This window comes from Pimephales promelas, chromosome 4 (genome assembly GCF_988280905.1).
Source record: "Pimephales promelas chromosome 4, fPimPro1.hap1.1, whole genome shotgun sequence".
In the NCBI taxonomy this organism is placed as follows: Eukaryota; Metazoa; Chordata; class Actinopteri; order Cypriniformes; family Leuciscidae; genus Pimephales; species Pimephales promelas.
In genome coordinates, this window is record NC_142772.1 from 15,042,225 (window position 1) to 15,069,434 (window position 27,210).

At 40.8% G+C, this 27,210-nt stretch overlaps 1 protein-coding gene across 2 annotated transcripts in view; it reads left to right on the plus strand.

Annotated features, from left to right (window-relative positions):
- The window catches only part of aspa (aspartoacylase), a 285,896-nt gene that overhangs the window by 221,258 nt on the left and 37,428 nt on the right, over window positions 1-27,210 (plus strand). Inside the window, exon 4 of one of the 2 annotated variants that reach the window (XM_089129992.1) lies at window positions 21,798-21,905. The exons of the other annotated variant lie outside the window; for it this stretch is intronic. Coding sequence (XP_088986118.1) covers window positions 21,798-21,905 — 108 coding nt within the window. The remainder of the gene's footprint in view (window positions 1-21,797; window positions 21,906-27,210) is intronic. 2 annotated transcript variants of the gene reach the window in all.

The following is a 27,210-nucleotide window of genomic DNA, read 5'->3' on the forward strand; positions in this document are numbered from 1 at the left end:
CCTCTTCAAATGTGGTAAATCGCAGGCTTCTGTGAAATTCTCGCTCGGAGCTATGAGTCGTCAAAGTTTGTCGCAATGTTAAGTCTATGGGATTTTTGGGAAATTTGTTCGCCCTTCGGGCGAACATCGTACCCCCGATCGCTTAGAAAAGTCATAGCACACCATTCCCGAATATTCCGCACGTTTTGAGACCTCATTCATGGGTGTGTGACAAAAACTGCGGGAGGAGTAGCGTGCCAAACTTTTGGGCCGACTCAAAAAACACAATAGTAATAGTGTTGCCTTGCTTTCAGCAAGCACCACTAATAAATAACATGGGGGTCAATGGGGAAAATTTGGGCAGCTCCTGCCCCCCAGGGGTGCAACTTTTACCCCATTGTGAGGTATGTTCTTACAGAGCCTGTCAGCCTCTTCAAATGTGGTAAATCGCAGGCTTCTGTGAAATTCTCGCTCGGAGCTATGAGTCGTCAAAGTTTGTCGCAATGTTAAGTCTATGGGATTTTTGGGAAATTTGTTCGCCCTTCGGGCGAACATCGTACCCCCGATCGCTTAGAAAAGTCATAGCACACCATTCCCGAATATTCCGCACGTTTTGAGACCTCATTCATGGGTGTGTGACAAAAACTGCGGGAGGAGTAGCGTGCCAAACTTTTGGGCCGACTCAAAAAACACAATAGTAATAGTGTTGCCTTGCTTTCAGCAAGCACCACTAATAAATAACATGGGGGTCAATGGGGAAAATTTGGGCAGCTCCTGCCCCCCAGGGGTGCAACTTTTACCCCATTGTGAGGTATGTTCTTACAGAGCCTGTCAGCCTCTTCAAATGTGGTGAATCGCAGGCTTCTGTGAAATTCTCGCTCGGAGCTATGAGTCGTCAAAGTTTGTCGCAATGTTAAGTCTATGGGATTTTTGGGAAATTTGTTCGCCCTTCGGGCGAACATCGTACCCCCGATCGCTTAGAAAAGTCATAGCACACCATTCCCGAATATTCCGCACGTTTTGAGACCTCATTCATGGGTGTGTGACAAAAACTGCGGGAGGAGTAGCGTGCCAAACTTTTGGGCCGACTCAAAAAACACAATAGTAATAGTGTTGCCTTGCTTTCAGCAAGCACCACTAATAAGTATGGAGGATAACAATAGTGTTGCTTTGCAAGCACCACTAATAATAAATAACATGGGGGTCAATGGGGGAATATTTGGGCAGCTCCTGCCCCCCAGGGGTGCAACTTTTACCCCATTGTGAGGTATGTTCTTACAGAGCCTGTCAGCCTCTTCAAATGTGGTAAATCTCAGGCTTCTGTGAAATCCTCGCTCGGAGCTATGAGTCGTCAAAGTTTGTCGCAATGTTAAGTCTATGGGATTTTTGGGAAATTTGTTCGCCCTTCGGGCGAACATCGTACCCCCGATCGCTTAGAAAAGTCATAGCACACCATTCCCGAATATTCCGCACGTTTTGAGACCTCATTCATGGGTGTGTGACAAAAACTGCGGGAGGAGTAGCGCGCCAAACTTTTGGGCCGGCTCAAAAAACACAATAGTAATAGTGTTGCCTTGCTTTCAGCAAGCACCACTAATAATAATAATCCTAAGGAAAACAATAGGGCCTTCGCCCTTTCAGGGCTTGGGCCCTAATAATAATAATCCTAAGGAAAACAATAGGGCCTTCGCCCTTTCAGGGCTTGGGCCCTAAATATAGCTGCGAGCAGCGATGGCGGGCCCAAGCCGGTGGCACCGCAACCCCGGTTCCTTTAGTTACCTAAAGGCACCCGGGTAGCGGTGCCGAAGGCTTTGGCCCTTTTATGATTAAATGTTAAAACGGCTTGCCATACTCTGTCATTTCGACTAGTCACAATTATGTTACAGATGTCTTAAATGATAATACAAACTATCCAAAATGTAATTACGAATAGACAGAAAGACGTTGTTGATATCTACAATGTTAATTCCGGACAGGCAAACTTAGCTTTTAAATGTTAAAAGGGCTTGCCATACAGGGATGTAGGCTCAGAGAGAGGCTCACCATATTCAAACCAAAATATCTGACTTCCTCTTGGTCCGAGCTAATGACTATGTATTAGAAAGTTGTCCGGCTTGAGGAGTACAATGTATATACCGATTTTTGTAACTGTAGATAAAACTAACAACCCCACTTTTGTCAAAAGGTGGCGCTATTTAGTCCTTGCACATTGCCCGTTTCTGAAACTTTGCACGTCTACTGGCTAATAAATGTGATGTATCTGTTGAGTTTCAAGCAATTTCAATTTCAATTTGACTGTTGAAAAGAAGTGCGCCGATTAGATACTCAGGATCGGTATCGGCTCTGACACTGCCATCTTTGACGAGGCTGATTCAAATTCTATATTGTGCATATACTATTCTGTTAGGCACAAAGGCACAAAAACTTTCTAAAGTACCATAAAGTTTTTGTGTACTGTATTATTAGTGTTCTGAAGCTATTATGTGATATAGAAATTAATATTTAAGTCATTAAATTCAAGAACACAAACTTTTCCCTCTCTGCGCCTGTCAGTCATTCTCCATTCAGCATTCAAACAGCACGTCACATTCGGTTACAGTCAATGATGAAACGATCTTCAATGATTCAATGTTAATCCTATTATACTGGATCTTTAAGATAAAGGTCTAAAGGTCTATATTTTCGAATGAAGAAACTTTTTCTTGCTGGACTTTATTGCTGTAACTTAATCGTGTTACTTTCTACCGGGTGTCGGACGCTGTCGGTTAGATCACAACACTAGAGTCAGAGCACTATAATTGTTCTTCACGCACACAGTAACTGAAATTTAAAACCTTTAAAAGAAAAGGCTCAATAAACTATTGCATAGATAGATAATGTATAATACACTGTTCATAAATATGTATTTCCTTTGTGCTTTGAACTTTTCAATACGGACTCAATGCGCTGTAACTTCATGTGGCTTCAAGCACATCATTCTCCGCTCGGGATGCACATAAGTGCTTTGTGCTGCACCGTATTGGAGCCGTAATATCATAATGCAGTGACGTAATGACAGATTATTAATTGCCTTTCAATTATATGTTGCTTTATAGCAGCCATGGCTATATTTTTTTTTAATGATTTTTGTTATCTTGTTTTTCATGAATGTATTTTTCAAAAATAAGAGCAATGTGTATTATCTATTATTAATATGGTTTATAATAGCATTTTTGTCATAGATTATGACAAAGTAATCATATGATCCACCAGCGAGGAACCAGCAGAACAGAGTGAACATTCTTTCTGTTTAGTTCAATCCTACTTAATAGGAATTTATTTAAAATGCTCGCTCTACTCCACACCATTAATGTCTTGTGCGGACATCCGTATTTTGACTTTCGGTTTTAAGTAAGCGATTTAAAAGCTCCCAAGTCCCAGCGGAGTCACACGTTGATTAACCGGTGGGAATATACACAATAGGCCTACCTGATATTGAACACAAGAGGGCAGTATAGCACTACGTATGACTCAGATTATTATTTTTTTATGAATTTTACAACAATTCTGGCTGTTTTTGAACGTAAACACAATTCTTAAATGAAAAAAAAGGAAAAATTGGGGAAGTTATAATATTTGTATAATTTAATTTAGAAACAAATGATGTATAATTACATTTTTAGAAGATATGAGGCTTTTAGTGTTTACTTTTTTGACATTACTTTAATCTTTTGCCATAGTTGCACATGTCTATTGGCTAATAAATGTGATGTATCTGTTGAGTTTCAAGCAATTTCAAGCAAGCTAAGAGTCCCAAAAGCATCAAAAAATAATGTTAAAGTTTGTTTCGTTGCCACGGCATTTTGAAAGTGACACACTTCCTGCTGCCAGTTGGTGGCGCAATAACTTTGACTCACAATAGTCACATCCATGTGATCGGTCTCTTACAGCGAAAACACTGCTGAAGTTTCATCAAGATCAGTTAATGTATGCTGAAGTTATAACACACATCCTGTTCCATGTTTCTCGCCATAATTTCGTTTCCTCGCCACGGCCAAACCGTTCGAGATATCAAAAATCCTGTGGCACTTTTTCATCCTTAATGTCTTGACTTCACGCTGATCGAGTTTCGTCGAATTTGGTTCAGTGCTCTAGGAGCAATAATTTAAATTACATTGCATGTGTTTTAAACACAACCCTAAATAGCCAACTTCCTGTTGGGCTGGGGTAAAAAGTAAGAGTGTGAAGTATATATGAAACGATGAGATCTATATGTGTACCAAGTTTCATATTATTACATGCAAGTGTGTTTGATTTATGGACCAAATTTTCAGACCAAGTTTATTGACCAAGTTAATCTGATTAATAAACTAATTATATAAAACTATTGTCAATTCACTACAATTAAACTAGTTATATGCCTTTACTTATAAAAAATAAAAATAAAAACTTATTTAAAAAATATCAGGCTTGAGAAATGTATTTTCTTTATGCAGGTCATACACACAGCAGTGAAATGGTTAAGCCCCCTCCCCCTGCACACACACACACACACACACACAGCCAGCCAGCCAGCCAAAGGCTCAGAGTGGCCATATTCAAACAAAAATATCTGAGTTTCTGTGGGTCCTAGCTAATAAGTGTCAATTAGAAAGTTGTCCGGCTCGAGGAGTACAATATACATACCAATTTTTGTAACTCTAGTTAAAACTAACCACCCCACTTTTGTCAAAAGGTGGCGCTACTGAGCCCTCACCACGCCCGTTTCTGCAACTTTGCACATGTCTACTGGCTAATAAATGTGATGTGTCTGTCGAGTTTCATGCAATTTGAAGCATGCTAAGGGTCTCAAAAGCATCCTAAAAGCATCCTAAAAGAAGGGTAAAGTTTGATGCGTCGCCACGGCAACAGTTTCAAAGATATCAAGAATCCATTCACAGGTCTACATCTGCCGTATGTTTACATTATTCAGATGAAGTTTGAAGCAAATCGGGTAAAAATAAAAGGGTGATTTCAAAGCATTTTGAAAGTGACACACTTCCTGCTGCCAGTTGGTGGCACTATAACTTTGACTCACAATAGTCACATCCATGTGATCGTCCTCTTACAGCGAACACACTGCTGAAGTTTCATCAAGATCAGTTAATGTATGCTGAAGTTATAACACACTTCCTGGTTCACGTTTCTCGCCATAGTTTCGTTTCCTCGCCACGGCCAAACCGTTCGAGATATCAAAAATCCCCTCGCAAACTTTCATCCGCAATGTCTTGACTTCACGCTGACTGAGTTTCGTCGAACTTGGATCAAAGCTCTAGGAGGAGTATTTAACATTCCATTGCAAGCGTTTTACAAACAAACCTCAATAGCCGACTTCCTGTTGGGCTGGGGTAAAAAGTAAGAGTGTGAGGTATAGATGAAACGATGAGATCAACATGTGTACCGAGTTTCATATTATTACATACAAGCGTGTTTGAGTTATGGACCAAGTGTTCGGACCCCGTTCCAGGGGGCGCTGACGAGCCGCCCTGCCACGCCCAGGTACCAGCTTCAGCCCGGCTCTGATGGCCGCGGGTTCTGACCCGTGTGCAAAGTTTCAAGAGTTTTCGAGCATGTTAAGGGCCCCAAAAGTGCCCGAATAGTCGTTAGAAAAAAAAAAGAAAAAAAAAAAATAATCGGAAGGAAAACAATAGGGCCTTCGCCCTTTCAGGGCTTGGGCCCTAATTAATAATAATAATAATAGTAAAGAAAAATAATCCCAAGGAAAACAATAGGGCTTTCGCCCTTTCAGGGCTTGGGCCCTAAATATAGCTGCGAGCAGCGATTGCGGGCCCAAGCCGGTGGCACCGCAACCCCGATGCCTTTAGTTACCCAAAGGCACCGGGATGGTGGTACCGCCGGCTTTGGCCCTTTATCGCTGCTCACAGCTATATTTATATTTAATATAAAGCCGGTGGCACTGCCACCTTGGTGCCTTTAGGGTTATTCTGTACGACGTGTAAAAACATAACCCCCGCTTTGACTATCAAAAAGAAGTGTATTGTAGAGTTTGCATCAATGCGGACTCGATGCGCTGTGCGCTGTAACTCCATGTGGCTTTAAGCGCATCATTCTCCACTCGGGATGCGCATAAGCGGTTTGTGCCACACTGTACTGAGCCTTTCATATCATAATGCAGTGACGCAATGACAGATTATTAATTGCCTTTCTTGTTCTGTTCCATCTATTATATGTTGATAATAGATAGGACAGAGCACTAAAAACCTCAAACAAAGAACTAAAAACTTAAGCTGTTTGCTGTGTAGTCTGAGAATGAGCTGTTTGATTTGCACCCTCTTCCTCTTCACTGTCCTCCATAAAAACCAGCTATCCAGGTCCATGTTGTTCTAGAAAGTTTGTATGTTGCTGCCTCAATTAACATCTCTGCTATACATTTAAAACATGGCTATATCTAAAATAATTTATCTTTTTGATTTTTGTTATCTTGTTTTTCATGAATATTTTACAACAATACAAAGAGCAATGTGTATTTTCCATTAATATAGTTTGTAATGGCTTTTTTTGTCATAGATTATAATCATATATTTTTTGGATTTGTTATTTATTAGGGCCCAAGCCCTGAAAGGGCGAAGGCCCTATTGTTTTCCTTGCGATTATTTTTCTTCTCTATTATTATAATAATTATTATTTTACTACCTTTTGGGCACTTTTGGGGCCCTTAACGTGCTCGAAAACTCTTGAAACTTTGCACACGGGTCAGAACCCGCGGCCATCAGAGCCGGGCTGAAGCTGGTACCTGGGCGTGGCAGGGGGGCTCGTCAGCGCCCCCTGGAACGGGGTCCAAACACTCGGTCCATAACTCAAACACGCTTGCATGTAATAATATGAAACTCGGTACACATGTTGATCTCATCGTTTCATCTATACCTCGCGCTCTTACTTTTTACCCCAGCCCAACAGGAAGTCGGCTATTGAGGTTTGTTTGTAAAACGCTCGCAATGGTATTTGAAATACTCCTCCTAGAGCTTTGATCCACATTCGACGAAACTCGGTCAGCGTGAAGTCAAGACATTGAGGATGAAAGTTTGCGAGGGGATTTTTGATATCTCGAACGGTTTGTCCGTGGCGAGGAAACGAAATCATGGCGAGAAACGTGAAACAGGAAGTGTGTTATAACTTCAGCATACATTAACTGATCTTGATGAAACTTCAGCAGTGTGCTCGCTGTAAGAGGACGATCACATGGATGTGACTATTGTGAGTAAAAGTTATAGCGCCACCAACTGGCAGCAGGAAGTGTGTCACTTTCAAAATGCTTTGAAATCACCCTTTTATTTTTACCCGATTTGCTTCAAACTTCATCTGTATAATGTAAACATACGGCAGATGTAGACCTGTGAATGGATTCTTGATATCTTTGAAACTGTTGCCGTGGCGACGCATCAAACTTTACCCTTCTTTTAGGATGCTTTTAGGATGCTTTTGAGACCCTTAGCATGCTTCAAAATGCATGAAACTCGACAGACACATCACATTTATTAGCCAGTAGACATGTGAAAAGTTTCAGAAACGGGCGTGGTGAGGGCTCAGTAGCGCCACCTTTTGACAAAAGTGGGGTTGTTAGTTTTAACTAGAGTTACAAAAATTGGTATGTATATTGTACTCCTCGAGTCGGACAACTTTCTAATTTACACTTATTAGCTAGGACCCACAGAAACTCAGATATTTTTGTTTGAATATGGTCACTCTGAGCCTATATGTCTCTGTGTCTCTGTCTTTGGCTGTCTGTGTGTGTGTGTGAGTGTGCAGGGGGAGGGGGCTTAACCATTTCACTGCTGTGTGTATGACCTGCATAAAGAAAATACATTTCTCAAGCCTGGTATTTTTTAAATAAGTTTTTATTTTTATTTTTTATAAGTAAAGGCATATAACTAGTTTAATTGTAGTGCATTGACAATAGTTTTATATAATTAGTTTATTAATCAGATTAACTTGGTCAATAAACTTGGTCTGAAAATTTGGTCCATAAATCAAACACACTTGCATGTAATAATATGAAACTCGGTACACATATAGATCTCATCGTTTCATATATAGCCTACTTCACACTCTTACTTTTTACCCCAGCCCAACAGGAAGACGGCTATTTAGGGTTGTGTTTAAAACACATGCAATGGAATTTCAAGTATTGCTCCTAGAGCACTGAACCAAATTCGACAAAACTCGATCAGCGTGAAGTCAAGACATTAAGGATGAAAAGGTGCCAATGGATTTTTTATATCTCGAACGGTTTGGCCGTGGCGAGGAAACGAAATTATGGCGAGAAACATGAAACAGGATGTGTGTTATAACTTCAGCATACATTAACTGATCTTGATGAAACTTCAGCAGTGTTTTCGCTGTAAGAGACCGATCACATGGATGTGACTATTGTGAGTCAAAGTTATAGCGCCACCAACTGGCAGCAGGAAGTGTGTCACTTTCAAAATGCTTTGAAACCACTCTCTTATTTTTAACCGATTTGCTTCAAACTTCATCTGTATAATGTAAATACACGGCAGATGCAGACCTGTGAAAGAATTTTTGATATCTTTGATACTGTTGCCGTGGCAACGAATCAAACTTTAACATTCTTTTTTGATGCTTTTGGGACTCTTAGCATGCTTGAAATTGCTTGAAACTCAACAGATACATCACATTTATTAGCCAGTAGACATGTGCAACTATGGCAAAATATTAAAGTAATGTCAAAAAAGTAAACACTAAAAGCCTCATATCTTCTAAAAATGTAATTATACATCATTTGTTTCTAAATTAAATTATACAAATATTATAACTTCCCCAATTTTTCCTTTTTTTCATTTAATAATTATGTTTACATTCAAAAACAGCCAGAATTGTAGTAAAATTCATAAAAAAATAATAATCTGAGTCATACGTAGTGCTATACTGCCCTCTTGTGTTCAATATCAGGTAGGCCTATTGTGTATATTCCCACCGGTTAATCAACGTGTGACTCCGCTGGGACTTGGGAGCTTTTAAATCGCTTACTTACAACCGAAAGTCGAAATACGGATGTCCGCACAAGACATTAATGGTGTGGAGTAGAGCGAGCATTTTAAATAAATTCCTATTAAGTAGGATTGAACTAAACAGAAAGAATGTTCACTCTGTTCTGCTGGTTCCTCGCTGGTGGATCATATGATTACTTTGTCATAATCTATGACAAAAATGCTATTATAAACCATATTAATAATAGATAATACACATTGCTCTTATTTTTGAAAAATACATTCATGAAAAACAAGATAACAAAAATCATAAAAACATATAGCCATGGCTGCTATACATGTTTGAAATGCATAGGACAGATGTTTAATGACGCAGCAACATATAATTGAAAGGCAATTAATAATCTGTCATTACGTCACTGCATTATGATATTACGGCTCCAATACGGTGCAGCACAAAGCACTTATGTGCATCCCGAGCGGAGAATGATGTGCTTGAAGCCACATGAAGTTACAGCGCATTGAGTCCGTATTGAAAAGTTCAAAGCACAAAGGAAATACATATTTATGAACAGTGTATTATACATTATCTATCTATGCAATAGTTTATTGAGCCTTTTCTTTTAAAGGTTTTAAATTTCAGTTACTGTGTGCGTGAAGAACAATTATAGTGCTCTGACTCTAGTGTTGTGATCTAACCGACAGCGTCCGACACCCGGTAGAAAGTAATACGATTAAGTTACAGCAATAAAGTCCAGCAAGAAAAAGTTTCTTCATTCGAAAATATAGACCTTTAGACCTTTATCTTAAAGATCCAGTATAATAGGATTAACATTCAATCATCTTGAAGATCGTTTCATCATTGACTGTAACCGAATGTGACGTGCTGTTTGAATGCTGAATGGAGAATGACTGACAGGCGCAGAGAGGGAAAAGTTTGTGTTCTTGAATTTAATGACTTAAATATTAATTTCTATATCACATAGCTTCAGAACACTAATAATACAGTACACAAAAACTTTATGGTACTTTAGAAAGTTTTTGTGCCTTTGTGCCTAACATAGAATAGTATATGCACAATATAGAATTTGAATCAGCCTCGTCAAAGATGGCAGTGTCAGAGCCGATACCGATCCTGAGTATCTAATCGGCGCACTTCTTTTCAACAGTCAAATTGAAATTGAAATTGCTTGAAACTCAACAGATACATCACATTTATTAGCCAGTAGACATGTGCAAAGTTTCAGAAACGGGCATAGTGCAAGGACTAAATAGCGCCACCTTTTGACAAAAGTGGGGTTGTTAGTTTTATCTACAGTTACAAAAATCGGTATATACATTGTACTCCTCAAGCCGGACAACTTTCTAATACATAGTCATTAGCTCGGACCAAGAGGAAGTCAGATATTTTGGTTTGAATATGGTGAGCCTCTCTCTGAGCCTACGTCCCTGTATGGCAAGCCCTTTTAACATTTAAAAGCTAAGTTTGCCTGTCCGGAATTAACATTGTAGATATCATCAACGTCTTTCTGTCTATTCGTAATTACATCTTGGATAGTTTGTATTATCATTTAAGATATCTGTAACATAATTGTGACTAGTTGAAATGACAGAGTATGGCAAGCCGTTTTAACATTTAATCATAAAAGGGCCAAAGCCTTCGGCACCGCCACCCGGGTGCATTTAGGTAACTAAAGGAACCGGGGTTGCGGTGCCACCGGCTTGGGCCCGCCATCGCTGCTCGCAGCTATATTCTTTATAATGAAGTTGTCTGTATTAAGTAGATTGTGTTTAACACACACAAGAGTGATTTATTAGTTCAACACATAGTTATAGAAATTCTACTTTATCTAAAAAAAACCCTGCACTTTATATACACACACACACACACACACACGCACACACACACACACACACACACGAATACATGTAAATAAAAATACAAAAAAACCATCAAATGTGTTTTTAGTCAGAGTATTATTTTATACAGAAACAAATATTTGTAATTCAGATAAGAATGAAGTTAGTGTTTTAAAATCTTAAGGAAAACAAATATATTGAAATATAGCACATGAATTTTTAATTCATTCAACTTCAATTACAAATACAATCTTACTTTTATTTAAAGCAAACTATACATTTAAAAGATGGGGGTTATATGCCTATTTTGTCATTTAAAAATATTGTTATGCAAAATTGTTATGCAAAAAGACAAGGACTTAGAGACAAGGACTTGTAGGAAAAATCGCAGCCATTCACACACACACACATAAACACAGACAACAGCCCTCCCCTCCCCACACAGACACACACACACACACACAGAGAGAGAGAGAGAGAGAGAGAGAGAGAGAGAGAGAGAGAGATTTTTACATACTCTTTAATACAAGCTTACATGATACAATTCACAAGTTATAAATTAATCACAGAGAAAACTCAATTACAGTAAATATGTGAAAAATAGTTCATCTTCAAATATAGAACACAATGCTCCTTTGCTGCACCATTTTAGTTCAAAAGAGATAAGATCATCCATAGATTTATAAAAATTAAAATCAATCAACACTCTAGACTTTACGAGAGTTGAAAAAAACACAGTAACATTATGTCCAGGTCTTTGTTCAATCTTTTTCCTACTTGAATAGATAGCTAATTTAGCTTGACTCAAGATAAAATTTACTAACTGACAATCAATTCGTCTTTTCTGCACATATTTAGCTCCCAAAACAAATATTTCCTTGGAAAAAGTTTCATTAAAAGCATCAAAAAGACTTCTTAATACATCAAATAAGGGATTCAATCTAGAGCACTCCATAAATGCATGAAACACAGTCTCTCTTTTAAAACAAAAAGGACATTCAGAACTCACCTCAGGATTTAAAATAGAAATAAAAGCATTGACTGCTATTGCTCCATGGAGAACCCTCCACTGTATATCTCCAACTCTCTTCGTTAACGGTGGCTTATACAAAACTCTCCATTCAGGCTTAACATTATCATCCAATTTTAAGAAAAAACGCCATGGTGTATCCACTTTGTCATCCAAAATCTTCTTGTTAAAAACCAAAACACAAGCTTTGTACAAAACTTTCCCTGTAACCGAAAAGAAATCTAAAGACAAAGACTTCCCATTTTTTAAAAACAATCCCATACAATCATCCAGTTTGGGAGACAAAAATAAAGTGGGAAAAGGGTCTTCATTATTAGGAATCTCTTCTCCTGTGCAATAGTCTGTCAATAATTGTCTCTCTTCATTAATAAGAGTAGACTTCCACTTTTCCATCATTTGAGTAACGATTCGAGTTGAAAAAAATCCCAAATGAGATGCTGTTTGCTCAATATTCATGAAATTAGGTCCAGCCACATTCAGTAGATGACTTAACGTGGTGATCTTGGATTTGCAAAGGATATCCTTTAGTCCAGGAAAACTATGTTCGACAATAGAAATATCCAATCGAGCTCCACATATTATGGGTTCGTTTAATAACCAGAAGAGTGATTTTGTGCACAGTGTCCTTTTTTGATTAAAAAGACTCCAAACTTTAAAAAGATTTCAGTAAAAAATTGGCATTTTGGAGGCATCCAGTTTTTGGGGGTCTAACAAAAAGAGAGGTTTATCCATCTGTAGGCCTCCCAGACTCCGTAAAATAGCACATGCAGCCACTCTCCAACCATAGTCACTTGACCCCAAAAGAAGCCGTTGTATAAATTGTAAACGGAAAGCTGCTGTTCTGCTTTGCAAGTTTATTAGTCCTTGTCCACCATCTTCTTTAGACAAAAATAAAATGCTCTTAGTAATCCAGTGTAACTTATCCCAGAAAAAGTCCACCAGTAAGGCTTGAATTTCATTCATCATTTTCACAGGTGGATCTATACATTTCAGCTTATGCCAGAGAGAGGAAGCAATTAAATTATTGATAACTAAAGTACGCCCTTTATAGGACATGTTCGGAGCCAGCCATTTCCATTTGGCTAGTCGTCCCTTAATTTTTTCAACAATCCCTTCCCAATTTTTCTGTACAGTGTTCTCGTCTCCTAAAAAAACCCCCAGGTATTTTAAACCCCCTTTACTCCAAAGTAAACCATCAGGAATACTCAGTCCCGCTCCAGTCCACTTTCCACATAATAAAGCTGCACTTTTGTTCCAGTTTATTTTAGCAGAAGATAAAACTCTAAAATGATCAAGTAATTTCTTTAACATCTCTATATCTTTTTGGCTATTGACTATTACAATCACATCATCCGCATAAGCAGATAAATGAATGTTACAGTTATAACCCGGTATATTTAAACCAGTCAAGTTTGCTCTTATCTGTTGCAATAATGGTTCTATGGCTAAAGAGTAAAGCATCCCTGAAAGCGAACATCCTTGCCTAACCCCTCTACCAACCAGTGCATAAGCCACCGTTCACCTTCAGCACACTCTCCACATCAGTATACAGCATCTTAACCATTTCCACAAAATCTTGACAGAAACCAAAAGCTGCTAACGTTTTCCATAGGTAATTATGCTCTACTCGATCAAACGCTTTCTCTTGATCTAGAGAAAACAACGCACAATCTAAATTAAACAACTTGGAGACCTCTAGAATGTCCCGCACCAAAGAAATGTTATCAAAAATGGACCTACCAGGTATGCAGTAACTCTGGTCCGGATGAATAACTTGCTCCATTACCCCTGCCATTCTATTTGCCAAAACTTTAGAGAGCAGTTTGTAGTCTGTGCAAAGCAGCGACACAGGGCGCCAGTTCTTAATCTCCGTCAGGTCTCCTTTTTTCGGGAGGAGTGTAAGAACTGCTCTACGGCAGCTCAATGGCAGCCGCCCTTCGACTAAGCTCTCATTGAGCACCGCAAGCAAATCCTCTCCCAACACTGTCCAGAAAGACTTATAAAAGTCTACTGGAAGACCATCGATGCCAGGAGCCTTCCCGGACTCCATGCCCTGAAGGGCCTTGTACAACTCCTCTAGGCTCATGGCCTCACAGAGTTTCGTGTTGGCATCCTCAGACACCTGCGCCATGTTTTCAAAAAAAACATTATCAGTGTCAGACTCTGTTACACATTCACATCTGTACAGGTTTTCATAAAAACAAACTGCTCTCTTCCTGATATCAATGGGGTCAGATAATAACATTCCAGATTCATCACGCAGCGCATGAATTAATCTTTTCTGACCATTCTTTTTTTCCAAATTAAAGAAAAATTTTGTTGGAGCATCCATTTGGTCAATATTCTGAAAACGGGACCGAACCAGAGCTCCTTGCACCTTAACCCCTAAAAGATCACCAAGTTGAGTCTTTTTCATTGTGAGCTCTTCCAAAACATTTTTGCCCCCTGTTGATTCAGCTAACTCTTGTAATTTGACTATTGATGTCTCCAAGTTCTTCATAGATTTCGATAACTGTACAGTAAAATTTCGAGTGTGCTGTTGACACAATTGTTTCATTTGAACTTTACCAAAATCCCACCACTGCCTCAATGACCCTAAATGTGCGGGGAGAGAGTGCTAGGCCGAACGGAAGAACCCGATATTGGTACGCTTCGCCCCCGAAAGCGAACCTCAGGTACCTCCTGTGACATGGAAGGATGGAGATGTGAAAATAGGCGTCTTTCAGATCTATCGTGACAAACCAGTCCTCGGACCTGATTTGATTCACGATTGTTGGAATGGTCAACATTCTGAATTTGAACCTTCTCAGAGACCAGTTCAACACCCTGAGATCCAAAATTGGCCTTAACCCCCCATCCTTCTTTGGAACTATAAAGTACCGGCTGTAAAACCCGGACTCCCTGTCTACCGGAAGAACACGTTCTATGGCTCCTTTCGACAGCAGAGTCTGTACTTTTTGTTCCAGCACCTGAGCCTGCTCTGGGACCACCGCAGTGAGCACCACCCCAGAAAACTTGGGGGGGCGGTGCGCGAACTGCAGTCTGTACCCAACTCGTATTATCTGCAGGACCCATGGAGATATGTTGGGAAGATGATACCATTCCTCTACAAAATCTACTAAGGGTACCAGCCTCTCGAGGCTGGCCTCTGGTGTCTTCAGGGTATTCTTTTCGACTACCTGAAGCTGAATATTGGCAGGCTGTAGTCGATTCGGTCCCTGCGACCATAACCGATGTTTTAAAATCGTCTTTTCGCTGGAAATTGATGCGGCCCGAAACGCTGTTAACGGCGGACCTGCATCTTTTCCTAGAGGGCCCCGCTGTGAGAACAACCTCGGTTGTCTCACTGCGGAGGGGGCAGCCCTCTGAAGTCCTGCCGTGGCTAGGACCTCTTTTTCGAAGTCCTCCTAGCCTGAATGACGTCCCTCAGGTCGCCCCTCTGGCCGGAGGACTTCTGTTTTGGGAGCGTTTCCTCTGTTGCCAAGACCCCGGAGGGGGGGCTCTAGAGGAAACGCTCTCCTTCTGCACTGTCCTGTGGGAGGAGCTAGCTGATGGCTGGGGCTGATCGCTTTGCCCCACCCTACTAGATTTGGCCTTCGCTTTCCGGGGGAGGTACTGCTGGAACGCCGCAGATTGTTTTCTCGACTCCTGAAACCTGTCGACAACCGAATTAACGGCGTCGCCGAACAGGCCAGAAGCCGAAAGCGGAGCATCCAGCAGGAAGGACCTATCCTTTTCCTTAATTACAGATAAGTTCAGCCACAGATGCCTCTCCGTGGCCACCATGGCCGCCATAGAGCGGCCAATAGCGCTGGCTGCTTCCCTAGTGGCCCGGAGAGACAAATCTGCGGCCTTCCTCAACTCCGAGATGTCCTCAGGAGTAGGCCCCTCCCCCTCATCCAAATCCTTCAGGAGGTCGGCCTGGTATGCCTGCAAAATCGCCATTGAGTGCAGACATGAACCAGCCCGACCCGCCGCCATGTAAGCCCTGCCCACTAATGCAGATGTTTCCTTGCAGGGCTTACTAGGAAACACCGGGGTCTTTAGGGAAGACGCCGATTCGGGAGAGAGATAGCTCGCTAAAGCCTCCTCCACCTTCGGCATCTTCCCATATCCCATATCTCGAGCCCCCACAACATTGCTGTAATCTATTATACTGGGACTCGAAATACGGGACGAATGCGGTCTTCCCCACGTTCTCGAGATCTCCTTATGGAGATCGGGGAAAAACGGCAGACCCCGGCGGTGAGGCTGTGACCTGCGCTGCAGGTAACGCTCGTCCATTTTACTTGTGACTTGCGTTTCCTGCTCATGTTGTGGCCAGCTGATGTTTAGTCTGGCCACAGCGCGCGTCACAACCTCCACCAGCTCCTCATAATTTAGGCCGTGTGATGGCGCGCTGAGATCACGGTCGTCCGCATCAATGCTGAGCACGTCCATTTCCTCAGAAGCAGACAGCTCAAGCATCGGGACCTGATCGCGGGCAGGAGAATCCGCAGCGCGGGCTCCCACACCACTCTCAGAGGCCGCGGGATCAGCCGATGGAGAGCGAGAAAATGCCTCAGCATTCTCACTCTCCTCCGCCAGATCCCGCTGTGAACCCCAGGATCTCAGTCGCCGCATCGCCTCGACATATGCGGGACCGGAACCCTGGGGAACGCGAGCCTGACCGTGCTCGTCAAAGCACGCCAGCCGGGAGCGCAGCACTCTAATAGGCACACATTTCACAAGCAGCCCCCTCGAGAGCTGCCCGTGCGTGCTGCACTCCCAAACAATTCACACAGAGAGAGTGTGCGTCCCCACCCGTGATGTAACGAGGGCAGGGATGCACACACTTCTTGAACTGCTCACTGGCCATTCTTTCCAATAATAAGACAAACAACTTACCAAATAAGATCAGACAGTTTCAACATAAAGCGCTTGCTGAAGAGCGAAAGCTAGTGTGTGTTGTGACAGCGTCACTTTTATACTTCCGGGTATGCCATCACATGTTACGTCACGATGCAACACCAATCAGGATTGGATTAGTTTCATTCATACTTCAGAGGGCCACGCTTAGGGAGCGTCCCCAAAGAGTCGATTTTATCGACGCAGTGTTGAGTTCCCTCGATAGGGAACGCTAGTTTAGCTGTTTGTCAGTTGATGACGTTTGCTCGTTTCCATCTGCTGCTGTTGCGCGCGCTCCAGTCGAATGTTTACGCGCACGCGCATGCACATGCACATTAAAACACTTCAAAGGCACGCAGCATATATGGGTAGACTGAGTACAGCTGAGACACTTTTTGCGTTTTGATTTTTCACACAAAAATAGACACTGAAAAGAAGTTAATTTCCACATGACATTTCATTAGCTTTTAGACTAAGATATTATTATCAATCAATAATACCCATAGTTTATATTTTCCACAATAAGCTCATAAAAATAATGTGCTTTTTGTTTCAACTTTGTCTCAACTGTACAGTTGAGACAACAATTTTTAATGATGTAAAGGTAACTAATCGTTCATTGCAAATATAATAAATAAAGAAAAATAAAGAAAATAACAATTGGGCAACATGTTTGTTTATTCATCCATTTAAATTCATTAATTTTATTTAAATTAGCACTGGTTAAAGTTTATAATAAAACAGGAACAATACATTTAATATATTCATTAATAATAGACAGTTTAAATATCACAAATATAAAATATTATTTTAATTTGTGTCTTTTGCAAATATAATAAATAAAGACAAATAAAGAAAATAACAATTGGGCAACATGTTTGTTTATTCATCCATTTAAATTTCATTAATTTTATTTAAATTAGCACTGGTTAAAATTTATAATAAAACAAGAACAATATATTTAATATATTCACTAATAATAGACCGTTTAAATATCACAAATATAGAATATTTTTATTTGCGTCTTATCGATGTTTAACCTGTTATCATCAGTGATGCGCGGGTTGATCCGAAATGAGCGGGTGCCTGCGGTCACCCGCGGTTACCCGCAGTTACGGGTCATCCAAAAATGTTTTTAATGATATTCGGGTCGCGGTCGGTCGGGTCGTTTGAAAAAAAGATGCCAATTAAACATTTGTATTAATATAGTACTAGACACAATTTTTGATGAAATATAGCCTACAGCCCTACACATTATTGGCTGAATAACTGGCACGAAACTGCCGCTGTCCCTGTGCGTTCGGTAGTACGCAGTATGCGCAGTATCAGCTGCTCGTGCTCATCACTTCTCTCAACAGTGGCACCAACATGTCTCGGTTCAGTGAACTGTTGGAGTTACTGGAGTAAAATATAATTCGGGATATTGATTTATTTCGTTTCGGAGGGACTGTCAGGCATGTCTGAAACTGAAAGTGAGTAACCTTAGTAACTTGTGGATCAGCGCTGACGCAAGACGCCAACTGTTTCGAACGATTCAGTTCTATTTAGTGCACTGGTTCGACCGGTTCACTAAAAAGAACCGGTTCAAAAGAACGATTCGTAGACGAACCGGCCATGTGATCACTACAGCAGAGAGATGGAGGCGGCAAGAGAAAAGGTGAAGACTGTGGAGTGGAAGCTCCGCAAATACACAAATAGAAAGAGTAAAAGTGTGGGAGACATTTGCTGAAATAATGAAAGATGATGACCAAAGTGCTGGCTTTGCCATTGTTATGTGTAGGCCTCTTCTTGCGATGCTGTGTTGGTACACGAGATGTCCCAATAACGCTCACATGAGCATTTACTACTTTTAAAAAATGCGGTCAGGAAGCGGGCGGGTACAATATTTTTTTTACTTTTTTTTGCGGTCCGAGTTGCGGGCGGGTAGTTGAAAACGTCGGTCGGTTGCGGGTTGTTTATACATTGACCTGCGCATCACTGGTTATCATAACACTGAATAATTAAACAGCGTGTTTCCTAAAGTGCTTGATAGTACTAAAGTGCTTGAACACCTAATAATTTAGGCTGCCAAACTATGATGCCTAAACCTTATCTGTATATGGACTATGGAATCTGATTAATTTTAAATTAGGTAAGATGTTCCTCAGCTAGGCCAGGCTTGGAGACCAGCTTGACCATCTAAGCCAGGCTGGGAGACCAGCTAAGCCAGGTTGGGAGACCAGCTTGACCAGCTAAGCCAGGCTGGGAGACCAGCTTGACCAGCTGACCACCAACTTGACCAGGCTGAGAGACCAGCTTGACCAGCTAAGCCAGGGTGGGAGACCAGATGAAAACCAGCTAAGCCAGGCTGGGAGACCAGCTTGACCCGCTAAGCCAGGCTGGGTGACCAACTAAAACCAGCTACTTCCAGTTTAAACCAGCTAAGACCAGCCAACCAGCCTCGGCTGGCTTTAGCTGGATTTTTCAGCAGGGAACCGCTTTTTTATGCACATCGTTCAAAATAAACGTCTCGCATCAGAAAAACAGAATTTGTTGAGACCCACTTTTGTGGAATTTGTAGGCACTAGGGGTGTGCAAAGCAGCCGCTATTTGTATTTGTATTTGTTCAGGGAGGAAAAGTATTTGTATTTGTATTTGTATTCGAGTAAAATTCAAAATAGCCATAAAAATCTTTAAAAATACTTTATAGTGTATGGATTCTTTAATTATATCCATTATAATAATTATGGATATGCAATATTGGTTGATTTTTTCTATAAATCCAGCAATGAACATGTAACAAGAAAAGTCATTGAAAAGAAAATAACAGTCAGCCATTACCTCATGAACCATGGTTAAACCAACCACTAATAAAATACAATTGTGAACATTATGAACCCCAACACCACGGTGGAGGACGCTGTGCAGACAGAATAAGTTATAGGGATAATTTATAGCGAGGAGGTTGATTATGAGCCCGACGCGAAGCCTGAAGGGTTTTCGCTATAACTACGCCTCGCTCTACATTTATTACATGGCTACCTACCAAATAAATCAATAATTTGACTCAAAATATGGATATAAAAAGGAGTTTATTGATTTAAAAAACGATTGTATCGCTCCCGCTAAAAAAAGAAAAATAGTCCATTCTGTCTCTACGTTTAGAATCCATGGCAACGCTCTGTTTTTCATAGCAACGGTGTGTTATACTTATAAGCAGCGGCCTGTTAAAATAACAGACCGCACTCTACATTGGAATTCAATCAAGCCATTAAACAAATAATTACCGTTACCGAGCTAACAGAGCTAACGTTACGTAAACAGAGCGAACATGAGAGCACCCGTCTGCAGACGTCAATAATGGAATATACTCCCGATCAAACTCCGCTTCCCGAAAGTTATAAACTGCCACTGGAACATAGTTAAGGTACAAACATCTATTAAACAAAAATAGTGATGCAGTTAAGTGTTTTTTTCCGCTCAGCCGAGCCCTCTCTGTTGCTGTGTGGAGAAGCCTGTGTCAGTCAACTCTTCCTGAACGTCACTCACTCAACTCGCGCACTGCAGTCTCGTGAGGACCGCAGCTTTTTGATATAAAGTATTTCTTGTTCCCGAATACAAATATTTTTTTAAGTATTTGTTCGGAATAAGTATTCGTAAAAAACACATTATTTGTACCTTTCCGAATACCGTATTCGGATTCGGCTCCACCCCTAGTAGGCACAATAGTCAATTTAGACAATTTTTACTTTATTTCATCAATGAAAATGTAAAAATTATAGTATAATTTCATCAGTAATCACATTACAGTTACTGATAGCAGAGGCAGTTTACAAACAAAAAAAATAGTGAATATCTAATCATGGTATCTAATCATGTGATTCCCTGACTTGAGTTTTGTCGAGAGGCGGAAGCGGCCCGAAATTTGACTGAGGCGGTCGCCTCAAACCCTGTGATAGCAGAGGCAGTTTACAAAAAAATAAAAATAAATAAATAGGAAATGTCAAAGAGCATTGTCTTTTTGTGAATTGGGGAACATTCAGGTAAATTGTTTATTTTCCATCCAAGTATGTTCAATTTCTTAAAAAAGGTTCCCTAAATGAATGTTACAACCCAACTGTAAATAAAATCGAATTATCTGATTATTAAAATACCTAAAAAAAAAAACATGCTTGTAAAAAGTGTTTTTTTTTTCAGCCAGTTGAAGGTGCGGTACGCTTTCATGTGTAGACATGATCTGGATTTTTTTTTACCACCTAATTTTTTGAGCCATAATGACGTGCGGAGTGCACCAGATTAATGCATTTATCTTTAAAATGTGCAAAATTTTCTCCCGGGGGGGCATGCCCCTGGACCCCCCTAGTGTGATGATTTTACCATCTCCGCCTCATTTTGAGCCAAAAACCCCATTGAGGCACATGACTATTAACTCATTATTAAGTAATATGTCATTTTGGTTTTGACATCCACGCTAAGCCATGGATTTCAGTATAGCAGTTTACAACAAGGAGTTACAAGCAGTTTCCTCTGTACATGGGGATGTCAAAATTCATAAACCTAGTGCCATATTACTTGATAATGAGTTAATAGTCATGTGCCTCATTAAGTAAAGTCATAACATGATATCCTTTGCAAATCATTAGCTAATGATTAATTAAAGCAGACAACTAGAAGTTAAAATGCATGGCTTTGACCCATTATGGTTAACACATTCATTTATACTTAATACTTTATGTCATTAAGGAATAATATATGATTAAATGTTTAATTAATAGGAATTCATATATTACTTTTTCTATTAATTAAATAGACTCTTTATTTGTGTCTGATGTGGGAATCATTAGTGAATGGTTTAGTTCTTCATAAATAATAAACTCATAATTATCTGTGCATTAGTTAAGCATGAATTAATGCTTATTAGTGCATCCTTCTTGTAAGGTGTTACTGTTACAGTTGCACCTCATTTAACATGGTTTTACACTGCTGTCTGTTATCCTATCAGAATAGACATGTGACCCTTTGTTGGGTTATTGGGTTGAGAACCACTGACTTTTATAGATGTGTTTCTATTGCAGGTCTTGAGGTGGGCCCTCAGCCACAGGGGGTTTTGAGAAGCAATGTATTTGAGTCCATGAGGACGATACTGAAGCATGCACTGGACTTCATCGAGCTTTTCAATAGTGGTGAGATCAATAGAAGTTAAGCAGAGATCAGCAAGCTCTATAAAGGGATTTTAAAAGCAACCAGGGTGGCTACAATAGGATTATTTCCTATATTTATTATACAATAGTATTATTTTCCAATATAAACCTATTGTCATGATTCCTGTCTTGTGTTCTCTTTGTCTTGTGTTGACTTTCCTACATTTATTTCCTACTGTTATTTCCTACACGTTGACATGATTGGTTACAAGGTAGTTTGTGGCGAAAGAAACAACAGCGATTTCAGATCGCGTTTTTGAGTCTGTCTTTGGTTCACTGCAGTTTTATGGAGAAAACACTCAGCAATGGTGTTGACTTATCAATTTGCACATGGTTGGTCTTTAAAGCACATTTAACACACTACATAGAAATATAAACAACATTAAAAGCTTGCTTTTCAACACCGGGGGTCTTTAAGCTAGTTTGAAATACAGACTTTTATCTTAAAAAAAAGATTTAAACGTTTATCTTCCTCTTTTTTTCCCCTCAAATATGAAAACATTTAATCAAGGTTGTCACATGTACTTTCAGTGTACTGACATGAATACACATTTCTCTGTCTCGCATTAAGCAGGAACATGTTGAGCTGGGTAAGCACAGCTACAGTAGTTTCTCTTCTTGTTTCAGAGTTTTTATTTACTTGCTTGCCAGTTGGTTTCCATGTCAATAGTAGCTTGCTGGGTTTTGTAAGGTCATGCTGTGTGAAGGGGCCGCATTGTTGTGGTTGAATGTCTCATTGTGAGCTCTCAAACGTGCTTTCCGTTTGCCAATGTAGATCCGTGTTTGGACCACATCAACATAACAAGTAAAACTGCATTATGGAAACTATTAATTAGGGGACTCAGGGATTTGACGCAGGGATGCAGGGGCCATCTGTTATGAACACAAGCGAAGAGACGTGAAAAGTTTATTAGAAAACTTTGTAAACAATGTAAGCTTAAGCAAATTTCCATAACACAGTGAGTGATAGGGGAGCGCGGGGCACAACCTAACGCGGGGTTAAATGTAACACGGACCGTTTACATAGTTCGTCAGGATCAAGCAGGCTGTCTTTCCGCTATTTTTCTCTTGCTGCCAGAAGACGGTCTCCCGCGAATTTGCGGAAAGTTTTGATTATATATCGTGAAGATACTGGACAAAGAGTGTTTTGACACCATGAAAGTAATTTTTTTCATCATAGGTTTTTTTCGGTTTCTGAGTTGGGTGTATACGTTTCCAAATCTAACTTTATATTGCCTTAATCACTGTCTTGTTGGCTCAAACATAGCACCGTTTTCAAACACGTCAGCAATTCCTAGCGACTGTTAGCTAGGTTTAAAATATGTAATACACAGCGGGGTTAATTCTAACAGAGTGTTACAACTAAGCCTCCAAGTCAAGTGTACAATGATAATCAAATGAAAACGGAGCCACACAACTTTTCAGGTTTGAGTATACATTTAACTTTGTTAGACTTTCACAAACAATGTTGGGATTTAAAATGTTTAAAATTTAGTGTACTATGAATGATAACTTGTTTATTTATTAAAAATATGGCCTGTTATTAATGCAATAAACCCTTTAAATTTTTATTTTAAGCTCATTTGTATTATCATTACTGTTATTAATAATAATAATAATAATTGTACTTCATGCAGCTGCCACACACAAATCTAATTTAATTGAAATTACAATATTTATAATTTTATTTATTATTATTTATTGCAAAACTATGCAGCCCTTTTCTATGTCTCTATCCATGATATTGATCCATAATAGAAGGATGATTGGATGAGGGATATTTATGGATATCTGTCTATACAGATGCACAAACAATATCAAACTATACAAATTAAATTGTACTGAATTATGTGTGTTACACACAAGTGTTACAACTAACCCCTCTGTCTGTTACAATTAACCCCGCATATGGGGTAAGTTGTAACATTTGCACTTCTGTCACTTTCAGTGAAACTGTACGAAAATGGTAGGTCCTAGAAAAAAACTTTAAGTGTTCATTTGTAGCAGAGATGTGTATGTTGCTTGTGTAAAAAAATTATTAATCTAACCTAATTATTTTTTAATTAATTGAGCCAAAACCAAAAAGCGTTAGGTTGTGCCCCGCTCTCCCCTAGTGAAGCCTCTCTGATTGGCGGTTCCAGAGAGAACAGCCCGCAATACTGCGGAGTTGAAGAGAACCGGAAACCACCGTCAGAATGAGAGAATCCAGGAAGGTCTAGCAATAGACGAGGACAGGGACCAGCAGGTGAACAGTTCTGTACCAATCAGTACGTCGAGGAATCCTGAACACAGATCACTGGTAAGTAGCACAGCAAATACAAACAGACCAGCAACGCACACACGACATAAAACAATCCTCTGACAGACACTGTTAGACACAGCTGGGAATATAAAGGGTAGAGGAAACGAGTGAGAGGTCGGGAAGATCAGCTCTGGGTATTTCCCGAAATACTGTTGTTAAGAGCTCTACATGGATTGATAGCATATGGCAGACAATCAGACTACATTATGGATTCCAGTCGACCGGTGCACATTTGATTGATTTTTCTGCTATTAAACTAGAGTCTAATGAAGGACCAGAGGATTTGTACCAGAGATTAATGGCTTTTGTTGAGGATAATTTACTACGCAGAGACTCTGGCATTACTCACGGAGGTGAACACATTGTGGAGGATGAGAAACTCTCCCCACGATAGAAAACTTTGTTGTTCTCACTTGGCAGTGGTGCGACGGGAAACATGATAAGGGCAGCTTGTGCCAGCAGACTGGGCCTTAAAGTCTCCAGTAGTATGCAGTCAGCTCGTCAGGCAGATGGTTTCTCACCATTGAAGGTAGTGGGAGAGATACACACATGTATGTATACTTTCAGAGAGATGGCCACAAGCTCTTGGTAAAAAAGTGGTAAAACCTGGATTCTGACATTCTCGTTGGCATCATCTTTATGGAATGTAATGACCATCTGCCCTGCTCAACACCAGGTCTGTGTGGGGTCTGACACATACGAGTATGGAGCCAGTCAAACGTATGGAGACAGACATTCCATTCGGCGAGCTTAAGTACTTCATGCCACCCCATCACATACTGTATGGCCGGTGGATTTTGTCAAACTTGAGCTTCCAGCAAACTAGCTAACATTAGTGACAAGCTTGCTGTCGAGCCGCATTTGGGCAGTGCACACTGGTTTGCTCTATCGTTGGTCATTGGGGTATCCGAAAAAAATCAGCATTCTTAATTTGACTGATGTACCACAGGGAATTAAGAAACATGACCATGTATGCCATGTCCACATGACTTGCGTACCAAAGTCCCTAACCGAACAAGCCGTAATGGAAACTTCTCAGGCCCCTCTTCTGCAAGTCCAGTTCACCAAATTTAACACTTGTCTCTGATGTCTACCATTTAATACCATGGATAATACCATTGGGGTCTAATGAGATAAGGTCAGATAATAATTTCATGACATCATAGGGCATTTGATGAGGTCCTCAGTCTGCAGTTTGGGAGCTATAATGGCCTGCTGGCCCCTTCCAGGCGAGGGTAAACATTGGACCTGTCCAACCACCGCAACGGAAGGGAAGGGTTCCGCGGTACACCAGGGGCCAGTTACAGGAACTGCAGGCTCAATTTGACGAGCTAGAATCACTAGGCGTTTTTCGAAAGCCTAGGACATTGACGTCGATATTGAATATGTCAACCCATCATTTCTTATCAAAAACCTAATTGGGGGTTTCCTCTTGTTACAGTTTTCGCAGACGTGGGTCGTTATAGCAAACCCCAGCCGTCAGTTATGCCAAATGTGGACACAACGTTGCATCAGATTGCTCAGTGGTGGTATATTATCGCCACTGACCTCAACAAGGCCTTCTACCAAATTCCACTGTCCAAAGCCTCTATGAAATATTGCGGGGTCGTCACGCCATTTAAGGGAGTCCGTGTGTATGCCAGATGTGCCATGGGCATGCCTGGTTCAGAAACGGCATTAGAAGAACTGACCTGTCGAGTACTTGGCGATCTCCTTCAACAGGGACAGGTGGCTAAGGTTGCTGATGGCTTGTATTGTGGGGCTGACACTCTTGAAGGCCTTCTTGCAGTGTGGAACAGTGTCTTAGTGGCTCTCCAAGCATGCAATCAGTGCTTAGCTCCCTGTAAAACTGTCATTGCCCCGGTCCAGACCAATATATTGGGATGGGTGTGGAATCAGGGTACTGTTCATGCTAGTTCACACTGTATTGCAACATTGGCTTCATGTGCCTCCACCTATGTCTATTTGTGGCCTACGGTCCTTCATCGGTGTGTGTAAAGTCCTGGCACGTCTTAAGGGTTGCTCGTCAATCCTTGCTCCCTTCGACAATGTTGTCGCTGGTGGTGAGTTGACAGCTGTGATTGATCTGATTAATTGGCTTCCGTGCGATATTGAGGCCCTGGCCATAGCTGCTTCCCTCAAACATTGCAGCCCATACATTATTCAGTCATCACAGAAGGCATGTGTGCTCACTGACAGTAAACCATGCATACTGGCCTTTGAAAAGCTGTGCAGAGGTGAATTCCTTGAGTTGCTTGTCCACTTTCTTTTCCACTGCAAGCCGCTTCCAGGTCTCTTGTCGCCGGGGCTGCCATTCTCCCATCAGAATATGCTAGTCGTAATGCTGCTCAATGTGATAGTCCTGCATGTCAAGTTTGTAGCTTTGTCCGTGAATCTATGGTCTCTGTGGTATGCCGTACTGACGTCACTGACATCTTGCACGGAGCCCAAAAGGTACCCTTTGCCAATAGAGCCTCGTGGGTGTCCATTCAGCCAGAGTGTCCAGAGTACCTTCGTAGGGTGCTAGCACATCTTCGGCAGGGTACTCATCCTTCCAAGATGGTTAGTAATGTTAAAGATGTGTAACGTTATTTAAATACTGTTACCTTGGCAAGAGATGGGCTTTTAGTTGTACGACGAAGTCATGACGTAAGCAAACCATGCAACACTAACCTAGGAACGACGATGCACTCTATGGTGGTGGTCGACAGTGGTGTGTTAGTGTGATGGGCACACCAGTTGAGACTTGTCGTCGCCATGGATTTGGAGTCGGCCGTCCAGCTTACCAGTAAGGGTTGTCACCAATGAGCTTCACTGGCACAGTCCCCAGTGTTTGCAGTGGAGCAGTCCAGCTGCAACCCACCTGAGATGGTCGGGTCTACCTTTGCAGCTGACGTGCTTAAACGTGAGCGTCAGCTCGTCCTATGAACGTTAGCTCATCCTAATAAACAAATAAACAAATTTGTACGTGTACTAGCCTTCGTC